General features: G+C 38.9%; 1 protein-coding gene across 1 annotated transcript in view; it reads right to left on the reverse strand.

Moving 5' to 3' along the window:
* Positions 1-6470: 6470 nt before the first annotated feature.
* Positions 6471-20414, reverse strand: part of Fgd4 (FYVE, RhoGEF and PH domain containing 4) — a 147623-nt gene continuing 133679 nt past the window's right edge. Inside the window, exons 13-18 of the mRNA XM_051150591.1 lie at positions 17381-17411; positions 16704-16796; positions 16011-16136; positions 11909-12049; positions 8200-8340; positions 6471-7174 (exon numbers count right to left, since the gene is read on the reverse strand). Coding sequence (XP_051006548.1) covers positions 6917-7174; positions 8200-8340; positions 11909-12049; positions 16011-16136; positions 16704-16796; positions 17381-17411 — 790 coding nt within the window. The 3' untranslated portion in view covers positions 6471-6916. The remainder of the gene's footprint in view (positions 7175-8199; positions 8341-11908; positions 12050-16010; positions 16137-16703; positions 16797-17380; positions 17412-20414) is intronic.

Here is a 20414-nt window from a genome sequence, read left to right on the forward strand (position 1 = left end):
AGCTGTCTCCCACTAGATTGCTTCCAAGGCCTGTTTCGTAAGCTGAGACTCATACCCGGCACTGTTAACGGGGCCAAGAACATGTGGTGGATAGGTAATCGGCCCTGGAGGAGACCCTACTATGTTTATTCTAGTAAATGCTACTAAACCATCCCTTAAATATTTCTCTTTATATCCAGAGATTGGTGTCTGTTTTGTCCTTCATCAGTGATGACTATAAAGAATCAGAATTAGTCACTGTGCAGAGAACAAGGGACAGTAGAAAGAGGGACCGTGGCCTGTAAACAAGAGAAGTCGTGGAGGGCATTTTTGAGTTCTTTATACATTCTGAATATTATTCTTCTGTCAGGTGAATAGTTTGCAAAGATTTTGTTCCCTCTCAGGTCGTTCTCTTTTTATGTAGAAGGTTGCACAGAGCAGGAGTCCTGTCGTCACTTCTTGCTATTATTTTCTAGGTTAGTAGAGCGCTGTTCAGAAAGTTCCCAACTATGCCTGTATCTCAAAGTACTTTCCCACATGAGGCATCTTTGAACTACTGCTACTACTACCCAGAGCCTAATCCAAGGGTTTACGAACCTGAGGGTGGAGTGAAGATGGTCTGTTTAAATGACGTCCAGGTGATCACATCGTAGTGTCGAGGCCTGCAAACTTCTGCATTGACCTCTAATGTTAGCAATGAGAAGCCGATGCCTCATGTGGACCAGGTAAGACATTTTGTCTCGTCTACATCACACTGTTCTTCAAGAAAGAGTTTGTGGGGGCTGGAGAGATGGCTCAGCAGCTAAGAACACTGTCTGTTCTTCCAAAGGTCCTGAGTTCAATTCTCAGCTACCACATGGTGGCTCACAACCATCTACAATGTGATCCGATGCCTTCTTCTGGCCTGCAGGAGTATGAGCAGGCAGAGCACTGTATATATAATCAATCAATCAATCTTAAAAACAAAAGAGTTTGTGTCTGAAGTCACAACAGTCAGTGACAGACCAGGGTTCCACTCATACTGTTTGACAAAACTCTTTCTATTGTAGGCTCACGGCTGTGATGCTTCTGGGGAGCAGCAGCCCCGTCTAGGATGGCAAAACTCATCTACTGTGGCCTGCTAAGTCCCAGCCGCCTTTATAACACAATGCCCTGCACAAAATTATCACACGCCGGTGCTCTCTGCACGTCTTTACCTAGAAAAAATATGAATCCAAGAACTATGTTTATTATAAGAAATTCTTTAGCCAAAGCCAATTGCTTTTATATATGATTTGATAAACTCTGATTTAGTTCTTTATGGCCTAAAAAAGCTGATAAACTTGTATGAAATGTGATCTCTGAAAAAAATTGACATAACAGTGGAAAGTTTCTTAGGGGTTTTTTTTTTTTTTTAATGATTAGAAACTAGAAGTATAGGGATCCTGTTGGAATAACCCTTTTCTGACCAGAAAATAAAAACCATACATACAAAATACACATAATTATAGTGGAAATAACAACAAGGCTGGAACCAATTTAAGAATGTCTTTATTTACAAGATACAAATGCTTCATATTTAACAAGAATTAAAGGGCATAATTTACAATGTTTTCAATTATCTGCCCTTATGATCAAATATACAGATGTTACACTATGTATACACTATGTCCAAGTATTGTACATTCATACCACTGGAAAATAGGGGTGTTTCTTTTCACATTACAGTCAACTATAAAATTCTGATATGCCCTTTCAAACTCAATCAACAAGTCAAAAGAAAAATCAAGATAATACATTTTTTTTTAAAATAACACTTTTAATTGTCTCTTAAAATATGAAGTAGCAGTCTGGTTTTATATATGAATGACTATATGCTAATGATACCTATTATATATTTGAGTCCTCATACACCACAATACACAAAGCAATTCTGGCATCATAGTGGGCTCTATGGCCCTTTAGTTCTCAAACCTGTCTTTACTGGACATATTTAGTATTCACTTATTAAAACACACTAAAATTTGCTTACATTTTTTATCAAATTGACCACAATGAATTTTAGGACAAAGGATGACCTTCTTTTAACTTTCAGTGACTCCACCTCCCAACAAATTAACTATCTTGTAGAAGCCATGTGTTATTTTTATCCTGAAATACATAAAAGACACAGCATTTGGCCATGCCCTTAGTTTTGAAAGTTGGCCTTAGAGTGAAAAACAAAAAAGCAAAACAAACAAACAAAAAAAAAACAAACAGAAGACAACTTCTAGAATGAAAAAAAATTTTAAATCTTAAAAGAAAAATAAAGTAATAATAAGATAGTGTCATCTATAATTTAGAGGCCAAGGTCAAAGCCTGGGCACAAAGATTCATCAACAGACAAGTATACAGATATCTTCACTTTATGTCCTGTGACATTCAGTGCCCTGGAGACCAGTGGTTAGTCCATCCACTCATCCCCATTCATTGCTTGTTCCGGCGGCTAAGCTCAGTGCTCTCTATCTATACACCTCTAACAAAAGCAACATTGGCTCTTCCTGTAACTTAGCAAGACTGAAGGGGCTTGGGTAAAGGTGAATTATAACATTAAAATACATATGAAAAATTTTTGTTAAAATACTTAAATTAAAATTTACATAACATTTTGTTCCTTTGGTGAGAATTGAAGATTAGTAATTTTTACACTTACACATATACATATAAAGTCAGACAGGGATTTTATATAGATATAGTGGTCTAATACTTTTTAAAATCTATATAGTTATATGAAAATAAAAACAATTTGATTTTAATGAAACTAAGAATGAAGAAGGAACACTACAAATGCCAACATAATTCTAACAAGAGGAACTCTTTAGCCATAGTTCTTATATTCGTATACTCTTGAAGAATACAACATTTAAAAAATGAAAACACTAACATATTCCCATCTTTCAGATTTTGGACTATAAATACCATGTGCTTATCTTGTATCTATTAACACGAACATCATGTGATGTAGGAAAGTTAAGTCACCTTCTACTCTGCACAACAGCAGAGATAACTGCCCAAATAATACCTGTGCTTCCTAGACACTGATTTGCTCTTGCTCGTGTTCATCTGCTATGACAGCACGCTACGGACAGATGATGACTAACAGTGCATTGCAGACAATATGCTCTGATCAACTTACAGCTTTAGAGAGAAAGGAATGATATCTGAAGATAATTGAAGGGGGGGGACCCTTCTATGTCAACAACGAGGAAGAAAGACACAGTAATGAACTCCACAAGTGTTTTTGAGAAACAGTTTTTAGAAGGCATCAATGGTTCTTTGATAACCCTGAAGTACCATGGAATTTATAGTTTTCTTTAAACGGTTGTGATGGCAACAAATATTCTTGTTTAGAACATTCCACATTTACAAGGTTAATTTCTATGTTTTTTAAAAATAAATGGTGTGGGTGATTCAGTGAAGATAATATGGCAGCCTTTATGTTGAATCCAATTAACAGAAGAAAACAATATAGCTGGTAAAACAGAGCAGGGGAAATTAACTGCTTTATTTATATATAAAAATTAAATATAGTTGATAGTATCTAAGCCATGGAATGGTGCCTTCCATTTCTGTCCTGTGCTCAGCCATCTGAATTATTATATCACTTCTAGAAGTTGGTCTCTATATGCTGTGGCAAAAGGCCTTCATATTAAACTTTTGGCATAAACTCATACCTGGAGAGCTTTATTGCTTAGCATTAGTACAAAAGTGGCTAGTGGCATTTTCCAATATCGAACTCCATTTAAAACTCAGGATAAATGTATGCACCACACCTCACACTTACCAAACAGGAGACTTTCAACAAAAGCAACAACCAAGTTGAAAGTTGGGAATGCTTTGAATGAATAATAGTTTCATCAAATAAATATTTTCTTAAGTTTGAAGGAAGGACACTTTTCTTAAATATGACTTTTAAAAGCATGAAATTAGAGAAAATAACAAACTAAGAACCATATAGAACATTTATTTGAATGGTAAAGCAACTAATGATATTTTCAGGCTCAATTTGTCATGAAGCCTCAGTTATCTCAAGAGGTTAATTATTCTAATAACATCTTGAATTAGAGTCTATTTAAATTAATTTTTGAATATGTATGTACGTGCACTGTGCCCATGCATGTGTGTTCACATATATTTACGGATTTGTGCATATGTGTAGAGATCTGAGGCCGAGGTCAAGTGACTTCCTTGGTGCCTCTTTACCTTGTGTGTTGAGGCAAGGTTACTTGTTGCTTTGACTTGTCTGGCTAGTGTACCTGGACCATGATATCCTGTCCCTGCCTGTGTTGTGCTGGGCCAGGCTTGCCGGGCCTTTCTGTGGGTTCTGGAGATCTGACCGAACTGTTTCTCACCTTTGCATAGAAGTCTTCTTAGCCCCAGAGCTGAGTTTTTAATAAGCAACTAATATGATTATATTGCTTTCCCCTCCTACTAAAAGTATTGATGATTCTTTTGAGAGAAGGAGGGGGAAACCTGCGCGGTATTTGTGCTTAGCTAAGAGTGTGGGAGAGAGGTAAAGGCGGTGACTGGAGTGACCACAGATCATCTCTGGCACTAACATTCCTTATTTAATGAGCAATAAGAACATGCTAACATCCTTTTTGTGAGTATCCTTTCAATAATCTAAATTAAACAACACTGACTATCTATGCACATTACTTCTATTCGGGAATTTGCTGGTAGGCAAACACGTAGTCTTCTTGCTGATCGAAGAGTTTATTTTTTAATAACCTGACATAAATCTTCTAAGTGGGTTATCCCACTTACTATTCTATTTATATTTACAAAAGTCATCTCTATCTGATAGTCATTCTACATTTTAACTGTTTTTCTTTCCTTGAAATATGAAAAGTGAAGTAAGCTGTATAGTTGCTGCTTAATTTTGTCAGCAGGTACCCTGCACACCTGTCTCTTCTTCTCCCACCCAAACACAGCATCAACGTTGATAACTAGAAAAAAGAAACAACGCACAATCTCTTTATATTCGGCCCTTATTTAGCAGGAAATAAGAAGTTAGCTGTTTTGTTTCCCCAGTGAGTGGCTCTAGACAGATGGGTCTCAGCACCGTGGACCGTCTAAGCACGCGGAGGTCTCAGCACCGTGGACTGTCTAAGCACGCGGTGGTCTGAGCACCGTGGACCGTCTAAGCACGCGGAGGTCTCAGCACCGTGGACCGTCTAAGCATGTGGAGGTCTCAGCACCGTGGACTGTCTAAGCACGCAGTGGTCTGAGCACCGTGGACTGTCTAAGCACGCGGTGGTCTTAGACTCTGAGCATGCGTACTCTACATCTCAGGCGCAGACCTTGAGTACTGTGCCGTGGACCCCTAGTAAGCAGTGCGGGGAAAGTGGTGATGTTTGGAGAATGGGAAAGTAAGAAATAAAAACTCTAATACGAGAGAAGAATGAAGTCAAACAGTCAACACAACATAAGGTTTTAGTTACAAACAGAAACTAGTGAGGGGCAGGCTTTGTAATAGACAGCCATAGCTCCTCTCAGAGTCCACGTGGAATCAGGAGAGTGTACTTCTGCACTTTCTTTGATGACTCATATCTCCTGGAGACATGCCATTATTGATTCTGAAATATTGATTTCAGCTCTCTTTTCAGTGAACGACTAAAAGCATACATTTCCTTTACTATTTAGCTAGTAACTCTCTTCTCCCAAAGAGCTGGCACATGCGTGAGCTCTGTTTTGTAATTGACAAAAGGAAAGCAAGCTCACACAGATATCTTAAGTGGTCACTGTATGGAGTCCTTCATAGTAGCCTTATGGAAAGGAGAACATTAGACATTAAACGTTTTCCACATATCTCGGGTCTGTATAAGGTCAGATCTCTTATATAGTTCAAGTTTTAGGAACAGTTTTGTACATGCTGACATTAAATCACTAAGACAATTACGTTATTGTAAAATGTAAAATAATCCATACAATTTTTAATCCCAGTGACCAAAGTGCACTTAAGTTGAGAATAATCAGAGTAGTTAAAAATAAGTGTTTAGTTAACATTAACTAAACTCTCATCTTTTATCTAAATAAATATTAATAGCACCTTCTAACAAAGGCACTGTTTTAAATAGGTACAGAACAAAAAACAGTACTCTAAAAACACTGTTGGAATTCAAACCATATCCCACACCACATAAATCACTGCTTTTTACTATAAAAATATCAATACACTTGGATTCCAATCAATTCAACATAAATTACCAATTTTTTTCCTAAGTTTAGAACATTGCTGAATTAAGAGATAAAATAGGTTGTATATTTAAAAAAGAACCAGAGTGAAAATGAAACAAATGCTGAGGAGAAAAGCTCACATGTTCAAACTCATTTTCAAAACTATATACAGGTAAATTGGTTTATATTTAGATATTTTATTATTCAGGTAATTCTACAAAACCAAGTACTACCTTAAGTCAAAAAGTATGAACACCAGCAACTTGTATTATTTTGTGTTGTATTAAGAACAGAAACTTGAGACTTACAAACTAGACACGTTCACCCGACACTTTAAACTGTCCCTGTACTTTTTAGCCACAGATCTATTTTGGTTACGTGGAGGTATATCTTCCATACTGTCACAAGTCCTACATGCGAACAAGACACGGAAGGATTCTTCAATGAAAGGCCCATTATAACCAGGTAGTGATACAATCGATTGGCATCTTCCCGCTTGAGCCTTGAGTTAAGGAATAGCTTATCAAAAACGTCCCATTTTCTACATTATTTCAGAACCTCAACAGAAGAATGGCCTGCACACTGATTTTACTAAGAGTATACAAACATATGAAAAAGTTCCCAAAAGATGTGTTTATGACACCGTATTTCTCAATGTAAAGTGCTAAGAGACGAGGGAGAGGGCTGGGCCACCTTGGGCTATGTGTCTTACTGGAGGCTCCACCCTGGCAGCTGCTGTTCAGCATTCAGACCTGTTCTTGGGTCCAGGGAGAGTGCTCAAGGTGTCTGGATGCTCACTCGGGCCATCTGGTGTCTCTCCTGTGACAGCTAGAAGGATGATTTTCAGCCATTTCTGCTTCAGTTCTTCACTGTCTGCAGCAAAGCTGTGCACAGACTTGGACTGGGTCAGTCTGAAACTGTGTGGCAGATCTGCACTCTTAGGCATGTCATCCACGACGTAGCCCAGGAGTGGTATGGTCGCCTGGGCTCTGACGTCCTATGCAAAAGACATTGTATATATGAGTGTAAGACATTACATGGTTACATGTGGTCTTTGCGTCGCACAGATCCTCACTCATGAACTCTCTTTGGACAAAGGGTGATTTTAGTGTCTGTGTATGGGGCCAATGATAATATTGGCTGAATAAAGTAGAGCTGACACTCAGATGAGCTAGGAACCACGGGTGCAAAAGCCTGCTGCTGTAGGGGAGCTCATTCAAAGTCCATGCAGTTCTCCACTTAGGTGGAGGGTGAATTACAGCCATCTTAGTGTTTAAGCCAGCAAACACCACTAAGGGTTAATAATGATATTTTCTTTAATGTTTCACTCAACTTAATTATGGACAGGGAAAACAGCATTTTCAGGGCTTTTCTAAATTTTTTCCCACTAGTTCTTGATGTAAGATGAGGCTAAAATCTGACAAACTTAATTCTTTATGTTTCTGAAGGAAATGAATGTATGGTTTGATTTAGGTGTTATTTCCAAGCAAAACAATCTGTATGTCAGGTTCTCGCTGAACCGGAAGCTACACTGGCACTAGAGTTGATCGCAGCTTAGCTGTCTATACACATGGTTCACAAAAACTTGCTCCTGACTAATATTAACTCAAGATTCCCATAAACTCTCTTCCTTTCAACTACTTTGTCCTTAGGTCTCTGTTACTATTAACAAGTAAAATCAACCACAAACATGTCCCAGTGTTCTTTCTTTACAAACTGTTTGCTCTTCATTGCTGTTTGATTAATTTCCTTCTTACTCCACTCCTGTGATCCTTACTCAACTTACCTTTTCTTCCAAATAAAAATATGAGCTGACAGGGGACTAATGATTTATCAAATAAATGACATGCAACTGTAAGAAGAACAGTTTAAATCAACAGAATCAATTTTACTTTTAATTATTTTTAAAAATTGGATGTGACACAGCGACACTGCCTGATCTCTTTTGTTCTCCCGAGGATCAGTGCCCACATGCCTCTCTCTGTCCCAGCCACGCCATTCGCCCACATATGCCTTAGTTACCTGAGGAGCGCCATACATGTACAGCACTAGGGGGTCTTGCTTGGGGATCACACACCATATTTTCTGCCAAGGCTTTGACTTCTCCATGTACTGGAGAAAACTGCATACCTCACTATTTCCAGATACTTCTGCTGATTCAATCTAGAAAAAAAAAATAAACGTAGTAAATTAGATAGGGATGAAACATACCTTAAGGGAAATATTTATAAAATATGCTGTGTTTATATAACAGGTCTCCTTGGGTCACCCTCCCAAACGATGTATTTACATTTACTAGTTTTCCTCTATTGTATGATGACAAAATATCAAGGTCATTTTTAACTCTACAGTACTAGACTTTGTACTTAGACAGGCACCAGTTACTGACTGCTGACTGAGATGTGTAGTGTTCACACCAATGCGGAGAAGCCAGGAGCTTTCATCGTTTCTAAAGCTCAGGGTTTTGAACCAGGCTCCCCTTAAGAGTCCATACTTAGAGTTTGACATGCTGGAGCCTGAGCTCAGCCAGCCTGAGTCAGCATTGGGCCCACGGCTCCAGCATGACCCTTAGCTCCCAAGGTAGAAGCATCTCATTAGAGCAAACTTTTGAAGAGTGCCTTAGCTTTCTGCTTTGCTTACTGATATATTAAAAAGGAAAGAAACATTTAGCTAAAATATTTTATTAGAAGTAAGCCGTTTTGCTTCTATTCCTATGTAACAACCGTAGGGCAGTGCCACTCAGTTTCGTCCACAGGATACAAGATGTAAGGGAGGTAAGGTCTTACTTTGTGACAACTAATGTGTGCTCAGAATAATAGCAAGCAAGGCTTACTGCTCCAAAGGGTAGGACTCTAAATCTGGGCAACAACATTGGTACTTACATGAAAAAAGCAAACAAATCCTCACTGATTTATATTTATAATATTAAAGATATTTTTCACATGTAGCCTTTCATATACTGTATATAGCTCTAGCAATAAAACTGTAAGTCACTGGGGGAAGGTGACATTTTCTTCTCAAACTCCTCAAACTCCAGCCGCAAACTAGGCATGCAGCTGCGTGCCTGGACTCCATGCCTGGGAGGTAGAGGTAAAGGCCAGAGGTTCAAGGTCACCCCTGCTAACATCATGGCCAGCTTATGCTTTGTGAGATCCTATTTCAAAACAACAGCAACAAAATACAACAACGGAAAACTTCTAAGCAATTGACTTTTTGGTGTTTTTTTTGAGGTAGTTAATCTTGACTGTCAACACAAATGGATCTGGTATTAACTAAGATATGTGACTCTGTGCAGGTCTGCCAGGGTGTTTCCAGGGGCAACTAAACTGAAAAGACCCTTCTCAGAGCAGTAGCCACTGAGAGAAAGGATTGCTGCTTCTTGCTGGCGAGGGCATTGTTGTTGCTGCTGCTGCTGTCTTTTGTAGACTCTGCAATCTAGCTTCTTGGCTTCCAACCTGGGCTGAAGATCAGCAACTTTCCAAGAATCATCCAGGCCCTCAGCGAGACTGCTGAAGTAAAGAACTGACTAGCTCTCAGGTTCTGTCAGCTGCCTCTGTACACCGATGGCCCTTGCTGGACTACCCAGCTCGTCCTGTGTCATATGCACTTAACCTACCAGTCTGTCCCTCTAGAGCAGCCATTCTCAACCTGTGCATCGTGACCCCTTTGTGGTTCAAATGACCCCTTCACAGGGGTCACCTAAGACCATAGGAAAATACAGATATTTATATTATGATTCATAAAAGTAGCAAAATTATAGTTATGAAGTAGCAATGGAAATAACTGTATGGTTGGGCTCGTCACAACGTGAGGAAGTGTTGTAAGGGGTGGCAGCCTTAGGAAGGTTGAGAACCACTGCTCTTGAGAACCCTAACAGCGAGAGCCCAGGGGCATGATGACGAGGTGATGGTTTGCGATATGACCAAGGTGTGATCCTAGGCAGTCTAAGAAGCATCAACCAAATGGCGATCTGCCCGTCAGCTCCAGGGCAGCACTGGTCTTTATATGTCCCATAAGCAGTTCTAGCAGGCAAATGCTTGTGACCAACACTAAGTAAAATACCACCCTTCCTTAAAAAAAAAAAAAAAAGTGTAGTTCTTAGTAACAGGTCCACATTACAAAAATGACTACACAACATTATAAAATCATATACTAAATAATGTTATGTTCTGAAAAGTTTCTCTTTTTTTCCTTAAAAAATGTAAACAGCAGTATAGCAGTTTGAAAGGACAAAAGGAAGCTTACAGGCTTGGGGGTGGGGGTGAGGGTGGGGGTGGGAGTCAGCTTTGGAAGGCAGAGACAGAGGACGCCTAGCAGCAGGCTGGCTACCAAGACTAGCCACATCACAGCCGTGAGCCCTCGGCTTGTTTGAGAAGCCCTGCGACGATGAGTAAGGTGGAAGAGCAACTGAAGGTGGCCTAAGCATGCACGAACACAGGTGTGTGTGCACACACCTCAAAACATGTGTGCCCACACACATGCAAGAACATGCAGATAAACACATAAACACTATAAAAACATACGAAAGTGGAAAAGGAATTTAAAATACATTGAGTTAAACACCTTAAATTTTAACAATAAAAATTTCTTTTCTCTCTTAAAATTCCCCTGTAAAATCCGTGTTTTGCCTGTTGGCCTGTAAAATGTTTCCACACTCTGTTTACAGAAAGCTTGACTACTGTTCTCTAGTGCACAATATACCTGTTGGTGTAGGATAAAGGGCTCACCATGCTCTGCGTATGCATAGGCATGCTTATTTTCTACTTACAGATGCAACATTTTTTATTTGATTACATGAATTGCTCTAATTAATGACTTCTCCCCCAGCATATGACTTTCTAAAAAGCTAAAGTTTTTTTGTTTTATCAGTGTGGCCTGAACCTTCTCTTCAGAACCACAGGACCAGCCTCACTGTGTTCACCACACTAGTCAGTCACTTTTCTTGCATCCTTGAGGTTGCAGTCCTGGGGCCCAGTGAGGAATAACAACCCTTTCCTCCTGCCTAGGAACGCTTCATCTTGGGCTGTAATGCAAGGAGTATCTACATCCTAGGAGAAATCCTAATTACAATTTTAGCTGTGGGCTTATAATTTAATGTCAAATGGGCACTGAACTTTAAGATCCTTTCCCAGCTCACAAATGAGTTTTGTATATTTGCTTGTTAAACTAAGTCTGTTTATGACTTTGGATGCAGAAAGTGTTGATCCTATCTCTAGTTGATCTTGACCATCCTACCACAAAGTGTTATTGTACAAATTACTCTTATTTTGTCAATACATCTTTTGAAGTAAATCTATTTCAGATACAAGCTACTTTAGAGTTCCTTGCTAGAATCTAAATTAACTCTAAAATACAAATCAAACTGACTTGAGATTGGCTTTGACAATGATGCAGTCATGAAGCTGCTGAGCCCAGCTATCACACAACCACAGTAAGCTGAAGTTGTGTTTTAGGAAATAAAACAGTACTTTATCTAAATTTGACAATTCATATGCAGGGGTTTTCAACATTAATATGATGATACTGGAAGCTTTCCTATAAAGAAAACACAACAATTTATGCATCCCACCTTTCTATACAATCAGGCCGGAGCCATGGGCAATAAACTAAAGTAAAAAACACAACTCTCATTCACTGTTAACCCGAATGCAAAGGCAAAGAAGGTGCGTTACTTACATTCCTTATGGCTAAGAGAGTCCGTTATCTAAAAATACAAAGAATTTAACTTTACCTCTAAAATCCCTTTTCTTTTCTTTTCCTCACTATCTGTGAATCCACTTATTATTTGGTAACAGTCTTTGCAAACTTTGTTCCATCTTCCACCGTCATACTCAAGTTGAGCTTTGTAGTCAGAACATTTCCAACAAACCACCTTCAATTTTAAAAGGGATATTCAAAATGAATAATTATAGATAAGACAATTAGGGTTAGGACATATTCATATGTACAAAAGAAAGTTAAATATAAAACTTTTATTTTTCATTAGCCTAAGAACATTTCAAAAGATATTGAACATATCAAAGTATTTTGGTAATGTCTGTGACAGAATCTGAGTACCATGTTGACCTCTAACCCCTGGCCCTGGATGTAGCATGGCACCCTCTCTCCTCTCATAGCCCCACTTCTCACAGGGAATAGCACAGCCATCCAACAGCATGTAGGTAATTCCAATGCTATTTACCTACCTTTATAGATGCAGCATATTGCGTCATGCTGACTTTAACTTCTAAAGGTATTTCTTCAATTGTTTTTTAAGTATAAGAATTAGTACTCACATTTGGACTCATAGACTGACTGGTCCTTGACACATCCTTAGGTTCCGCCCTAACATTCTACAAGAATCTATTTTCCAAGTAGTGTGTAGCAGTCTTAAGATGTGAGTTTGACATGTTCCTCTTATACTTAAAATTTCTTCTGTCTAAAACCATGCCTGGTGGTGCATGCTTTTAGTTCCAGCACACTAGAGGCAGAGGCAGAAAGATCTCTATTGAGCTGAGGGCCAGGCTAGCCTGGTCTACATGAGTAGAAAGTTCCAGGCCAGTGAGGACTGGAAAGTAGGACCTTGTCTACAAACCAAACCAAACCAAAAAGACTTCAGTCTTTCCTTTGTTTTTGGTTAAAATAAAATATTAGTTATAGTCTATGGCGTTCTGTGTGATTGGCCTCTCCTCCCTGGCTCTGGCTTCCTTGCCGTGCTCCCTTCCTCTTCCATCTACTATGACCCAGAAGCACCATGCTCCTTTCTTCTTCTCTCTCTCACAGTCTTTGAAGGAGACTGCTTTTGACCATTTTGTTCACTACACCCAACAGGTACATAGTGTCAATGAGTAGATGACCATGATGCAAATGCATGTGAGTAAATGGTGCTTTTCAATTTATTACAGTGGTCTAGAAATATTCTAGGTTCACATAATTATTTTCTTACTCAGGAAACTACATTTCCCTCAAACTTATAGTAGGTAAAGTTTATTTAAAAATATATACATTTATAAGTGAAAATTTGGAGTAGATTCAGAGGTTGAAATCACACACACACACACACACACACACACACACACACACACACGGTCAGTGATAGAGCACAGACTTAGCGTTCAAAGGCCTGGGTTCAATTTCTACCCAACCTTGATAAATACCACAGTTTTCTCATAATTACAACAAAATTACTTTGGAGGATTAATGTTAGATGTACATGTATCTGTAAACTCAATTTAACTATTTTATTTTCAAATCATATCATTGTATTTGATAATCTCCACACAAACTTTTAAAATCTGTTGACCAATGATAAAGTTACTCATTTTAAACAAACTCAAAGATCAATTTACACAGTTTGTACAGAGATAGGTGTTTGCCACTGATGTAATTTTGACTACAAACTGCCTTACTAAGTTTAATTTAAGTGTCAGGAAAAGAGATGCAGGAAAATTTAAGAATAAAGAAGAACAAGCTAAGAGTTAGCTATCTAAATTGTGCTTAACATACAAATAACATATTAGGTCATAACATGTTTCCTCAATCTTAAGAGAATTTTTATTATTAAGGTATAATGTTTAACTTGGTTCACAAGGCCCCTCCAAAGGTACTATTCCCCACCCTGGTAACTTCATTTCACCCTTTTTTTTCCTCCTCTTTCCAAATGAAACTCAGTTCGGTGGCCAGCCATATCATGTGATAATTATGTAACATATATCTGCATGTTACATATGTAACATAATTACATAAACATTCATTTTATATGTTAGTAATGTAACTATTAAATTATGATAAGAAACATCTCTAGGATAAATGCTTCGCTTAGAGAAAAGTCAAGTTTACACAGCTACTATTGATAGAGCATACAGAAAAAAAAGCTCTGCTTTGACTACAAGATAGACTTTATATTTTTGGTGTAAACCTAGCCTTTAATGGCTGAGCCATCTCTCCAGCCCAAGATAAACTTTATAGATAGTTCTCTGAGAAGCTTTTTTGCCATAGTAGAACTCGATTTATGGACACAAAGCAAATATAATTTTAATGGTTCAGTTCTTTGCATTAAAAATCCAAAAAATGAAACAGAGCAATCCGATGAATAAATAAATCAAAGGAAAAATGGTGAGTTGAAACTGTAATGTTATATGAATAGCAAAAACTCACATTTAGCAGGAAGAGAAAGTTCTCGAACCCTAAAGGACACAGGAAAGGGGAATCTGAGACCTACTCATTATGCTGGAACTTGTGAAAGAAGTGTCATGAAGTATCAACAAAACACTAGCATGCAACTGCAGGAGTACACACACACACACACATACACACACACACACACACACACACACACACACACCCTAAAAAGCACAATTGGAAACCACTAAAAAGTGGCTTCACCTATCCATTGTTCTTCAGATACGAGCATTACTGAATATACATTCTAAAATTACACAAGAAATGTTTGAACAAAGTAAATGACAGTTAAAAAAAAAATCAAAGAGAATTGGGTAGATTTAGAAGAAAAGCAATTTAGAAATTAAAAATATTCAAAGAACAAATAAAAGTGAAGTAGCTACAAGTCAGAAGGATGCACACAATGGTGGGGCAGTGAGGCTCATCTGTTTTTCCTATCACTTACGGCTCCTCGCACACATCCGGGTACCCAGACCTGCGTGCGCTCCTTGTCCTGGGTCTCCTCATCTTCCCCGCTACTTAAACCAATCTCTTCCTGCTCTTCATACCAGACCTTTGCTCCAACTTCTTTCCTGTCTCCTAGCATTACTGCAGCGCCAGGTGATTCATGTCCACCTCAGCAAGCATTCTGCCGCATTCAATACGCTGCCAGAGGCTGCCGTGCCACCAAAGGCCCCTGCGACCGCAGTCCCCACCCTCAGAGACAAACACGACCAACTCCGCTGTGCCTCAATTTCTGTTCTGGAGTTTCTGCGTGTTTTCCCGGCCTCACCCTCACTTTTTTTTTTTTTTTTTTAATTACATTTATTCTCCATGCACCTTGCTCTCCGCCTTCTCTAGCCTGTGTTGCGGAATTCTGTTATCAAAAAGGAGTCATTGTTGCTAACAATTTCTGTTTGGATTTCTAACTGGAAATTTCATCTGTGTGGCTGCAAGGTTCACTTTTCTCTCTCGGCTCTCACTTTCCCCTTTCCTTTCAGCTGACCCTAGATGCCCTCACTGCCCACCACTAACATGCCCCCATAGTGAAATGCCCCCCAATTCACTTATCCACTTCGCCCGTCTCTCACCTCTGTTAAAGAGAGGGCTTTGCCCTACCCTGTGAAAGCTGTAACTTTCACGTGTAAGGTGGCTTTCCTCTCTTGCCTTTTCAAATACACCAACTTCTTTGATTATTATCACTCTAACTACAATCCGTGTCACTTTTTAAAAGCTTATGCCCAGCCACAAGGTTTCCTAGCAATTTCACTCATGGATCATGGCTGTCCTAGTGCACGGAGTAGGGGCAGACTCCTGGTATGCAAAACTCCTCTTGATTTCCCGGCTAGGATGAGGACCTTCGCCGCTTAGGCATCTAAGCAAATGCCGGTCCCTCACATCGGTCTTCTTTTGTCTAATTAAATCCAGTCCCAAATCTTCCATTACTAATACTCTCCAATTCAACTTTCTGGCTGCACACTAATTTGAATTACTATTCACTTTCTTCTTCACAACGTAATCTCCACCAAGCCAGGAGTTTACCGCATTCCTTTTCTTCACGGGACAGCACAGTACTTTGCACTCAATTAGCTCCAAATCGGGCTTACTAAGTGATTATTATTGTTTCTAGGCTGCTGATTTGATTTTACCTATGTGGTTACTAACAACTGTAAGAACCAAGAAAGCTCACTCACATGTCCACATGCGCGGCAGTGATGCCGCCTTCTGGTCAGGGCGTTGAAGGACTCTTTGCACTTCATGCACATTGTTACCTCATTATCCCGGATCCATCTCGGTGCTCTTTTTCCTAGCTCAGCAGTCTAAATGGGAAACACAGGTTGACTTTCAATAGAAAAAAAATATTATCCCTTTTAAGATTCATTTGTTTATTATATACACAGCGTTTTGTCTGTGCGCCAGAAGAGGGTACCAGATCTGATTATGGATGGTTGTCAGCCACCATGTGGTTGCTGGGAATCGAACTCAGGACCTCTGGAAGAGCAGTCAGTGCTCTTAACCTCTGAGCCATCTCTCCAGCCCCATATCCCTTTTAAATAGCATGCTACCAATGCTGTTCAAACCATTTTTGGTACTCAAGATCTATGAAAGGAGGTAAAAAATTCAAAGTGCTACAAGTCGTTTACTATTGTATCCAGCTCTCTGTGTAGCTCTGCAGACCAAGCTGGCCTGAAGCTCACAGAGATGCGCCTGCCTCTGCCTCCCTGGCTGCTGCTGGGTTTGCAGGCCTGCGCCACTGCGCCCAGCTGAGAGAATGACTGTCTCTGTACAACCGATTCTGGTACTGCAAGGGAAAAGATTTGTTAATGACACGGTCAGGTGATGTCTTGAAAACAAAGAGATAGATGATCTCAAAGTTAAAAACTTACAGAAACTTCCAGGGGAATGTCACTATCTTTCGCAATTGCATTTCTGAAGGTTTCGTGCCTTTGATGAAAAGCATCGATACTGTCCTGAAGGGCCTAAAATATAGTTAAATCCCAAATGTATATTACCACATCATATACACATTAATAAGTATACCTTACCACAGAAAAATATAATAAGAATCATCTTTAAAGTTAAGTGAACTTGTTAAAAATCTAAACCTGTGTGTATGTATGTATGTGTGTGTGTGTGTGTGTGTATATATATATATATATATATATATGTGTGTGTGTGTGTGTGTGTATATATGTGTGTGTGTGTGTGTGTGTGTGTATATATATATGTGTGTGTGTGTATATATATGTGTGTGTGTGTGTATATATATATGTGTGTGTGTGTGTGTGTGTGTGTATAATTTATTTTATGCGTGTTTTGCCTGGCGTATGTATGCATTTTACATCATATGTATGTTTGGTGTCCACAAAGGTGCGAAGAGGACATTTCATCTTTGAAACTGAGGTTGGGGTGATTTTTGAGCTACCATGTAAGTCCTGGGAACTAAACTGAGCTTCTGCAAGATTAAGAAGAACTCATAACCACTGAGATATCTCTCCAGGCCCCATTGTGTACATTTCTTATGCACTGAGGTCTGAAAACCAAAAATAAAAATAAAAGTTACCTTGATCCATTCTTCTTTGTCTTGCTCAGAACTAAAAGAAAACAAAGCTAAAATGAGTGACGAGAACATTAAGAATTACAACTTGTGAATGAAAGCATGCTTTAATGTCACTCTTCGGAAACAATAAAGAGACTCTAGTTCTTAATACAGAATCAGACTGTTTGTCTGAGTTTGGTACCCATTTTGGTACCCATACATTTTGACAGCAAGCCATGACATTAACAGCCACTGTCTAGTTGTACCTACCAGATGATTCTGTGTGTTTGGCGTATTAGAAGATCAAAGATAATATTATAATTAAAAAATATATGACAATTAAAAACCTCTAACGTCTAATCTCAGGAAGGATTATGATTATTCTTATAGTCTTAAAATTATCTTTGAGTCCAGGTCTACATGATTCACAGCAGAATTCGACCTTTGAAGAAAAAGCCTTTGACAAAATTCAACATGTCTTCATGGTAAAAGTCCTATAGAAGGCAGGCCTGGAGAGATGTATTTCTGTACAGCAAAGGGATCATATCTCAGTGCAATGAATATGACAAACTCACAGCCAACACCATCGTAAGTTAGAAAAAATTCAGTACAGGAATGAGACAGGAGCACACACCCACACGTCTAGTTCACCAGCCGCCCTGGCCGGGCATTTCCTTCTCTGTTTGCCTTTTCTGCCCCCACCAACTGTGGCCTACTCTCCTCCCTTTCCCATCTCTCACCACGCCTGCTGGTATTTCCACACCCATAGCCATACCCACGTGGATAATTCCACATCCATGAAACCCATTTTGTTCGCAAATCACCTTGAACTGGGAAGACGCTGCTTTCTTTTTCCATCCTTCCATCTACCTGCTGCCATTATTACAAGCACTGGACCCATGGTTTGGGAGCCATCTTTGCCTGGATCAATTAAACAGATCATCCACCCCTTGTACCTGGGCTAGCTCTTGTCATGTATGTGCCATGCACTGGAAGGGCAGATTCTCACATCAGACACATAACCAATGAAAGGACTCCACACGTCCAGGTCAAATTGCAGAAACAAACAAACCAATAAACAAAAAAACATGAATGGCCAAGGCAACAGGTCTCCTGTCAAACCCACTAGTCCTACTGAAGTGTTCTCTTGTGAGAACTACCTAGATGGGCCCCCAGGACAAAGGATTTTAAAGAATCATAATGTTACGAAGGAATTTTATCAAGTAATTTAAAAAGACACCCCCTTGAACTCTAAGAGGACAATAATAACTATCTGAGTCATTTCCAAGATACAAATACACACTGTAGGAAATGATGAAGGTAACTGAAGATTTGAAAACTAAATTCAATAGGGATAGAAACACTGAGAAGAACACAAGCTAAAATGAAGATAAGACATAAAAATGTAGGATCCAAATTAAGAAACTCAGGACAGAGAGAGACAGGTGGAATCAAGGGGAGAACAGCATGTCAGGCTCACAGATAAAGCAGAGGATATAGACCAAATAAACAGAACATATGAATAATTTTACAAAGCTCGGGAAAAAATGCACCAGACGTGAGACACCACCAGAAGAGCAAATCTGAATTGTAGACGTAGATGAGGAAAGATAATCTAAAATCACGGGCATAAGACCAGCTCTTTAATAAGATCACAGAAGAAACATTCCTCAAATGATAATAGACACACCTATACAAGTTCAAAAACCACACAGAACTACATCTGGACAATACCAGGTTAGAAACTGCCCTGATGCATCATAGTCCAAACACTAAATAAACAGAACAAAGGAAAAAAGAGAAGCTGCAAGAAAGAAACAAACACACAGTCACAAAGGATGGAAAACCCATCAGAATAACAGCTAACCTCCCAATGGAAACTCTGAAAGCCAGAAAAGCCTGAAGCAGTGTCCTCTAAGTTCCTAAAGATGGGGGTTGCCAAACTAGACCACTGCATCCGGCAACAGCAACGTGATCTGCCAGAGTTAAAGGAGAAAGAAAAACTTTATATGACTCAAACACTTAGGAAAAAAAACATACACATCAAAAAAAAAAAAAAAAAAAAAAAAAAAAAAAAAAGCTAGAAAAAGCAATGTGATCTGCCAGAGTTAAAGGAGAAAGAAAAACTTTACATGACTCAAACACTTAGGAAAAAAATACACACCAAAAAAAAAAAAAAAAAAAAAAAAAATGCTGAAAAGAATACTTGAAAAATCCACTTCAAAACAAAGAGAAGAAGGAGCATAGCCAAGACAGTCTAGAAAGACAAATGAAGCTAGATTAATGAAACATAAACATGACTAAGAAACAAAGTAGCAAACAAAATCCAAAAACAAATACATGATGAAGACACACACACACACACACACACACACACACACACACACACACACACACACACACCCCTTTCAATAATTACTCTAAACAGGCATGGTCTCAACTTTCCAATCAAAAGAGTAGGTTAGCTGAATGTTTTAAGAAATAACATTTATTTTTCTGTTGTTTATAAGAAACCCATCTTAGCTTTAAAGGTAGGAACCACCTTAAAATGAAAAGATGGGAAAAAGTATTCCAAGCAAATGAAACCAAGAATCAAACAGGTGTTGTCAACCCAACATCTATCAAATGACTCAAACTAAAATTAATCAGAAGACACAAAGAAGGGCACTTCATTCTAATCAAGGGAACAAATAACCTAGCAAAGATTATAATATTAAACATATATGCCAACCTTTGGTATTCCCAATTCCATAAAGAACCTACTATTGGAAATAAAGGCCCAGATAAACACAAACCAAAAAAAAATAGTAACCAATTTCAATGCCCAACTTTCTCCAATAAATAGGTCATCTGAAAAGAAAAATAAACAGAAACATGAGTATCAAATTGCATCTTATAGCTGGGCATGGTGGCATACGTCTTCAATCCCAGGACTTGGGAGGCAGAAACAGGCCAGTTTGAGGCCAGCCTGGAGTGCAAAGGGAGTCCATTTTGTCAGGGGGTTACATAGAAAACTCCTGTCTGGAAAAACAAAACAAAGCGAGCAAGCAAACAAACA

Source organism: Acomys russatus, chromosome 8 (assembly GCF_903995435.1).
Source record: "Acomys russatus chromosome 8, mAcoRus1.1, whole genome shotgun sequence".
Taxonomy (NCBI): Eukaryota; Metazoa; Chordata; class Mammalia; order Rodentia; family Muridae; genus Acomys; species Acomys russatus.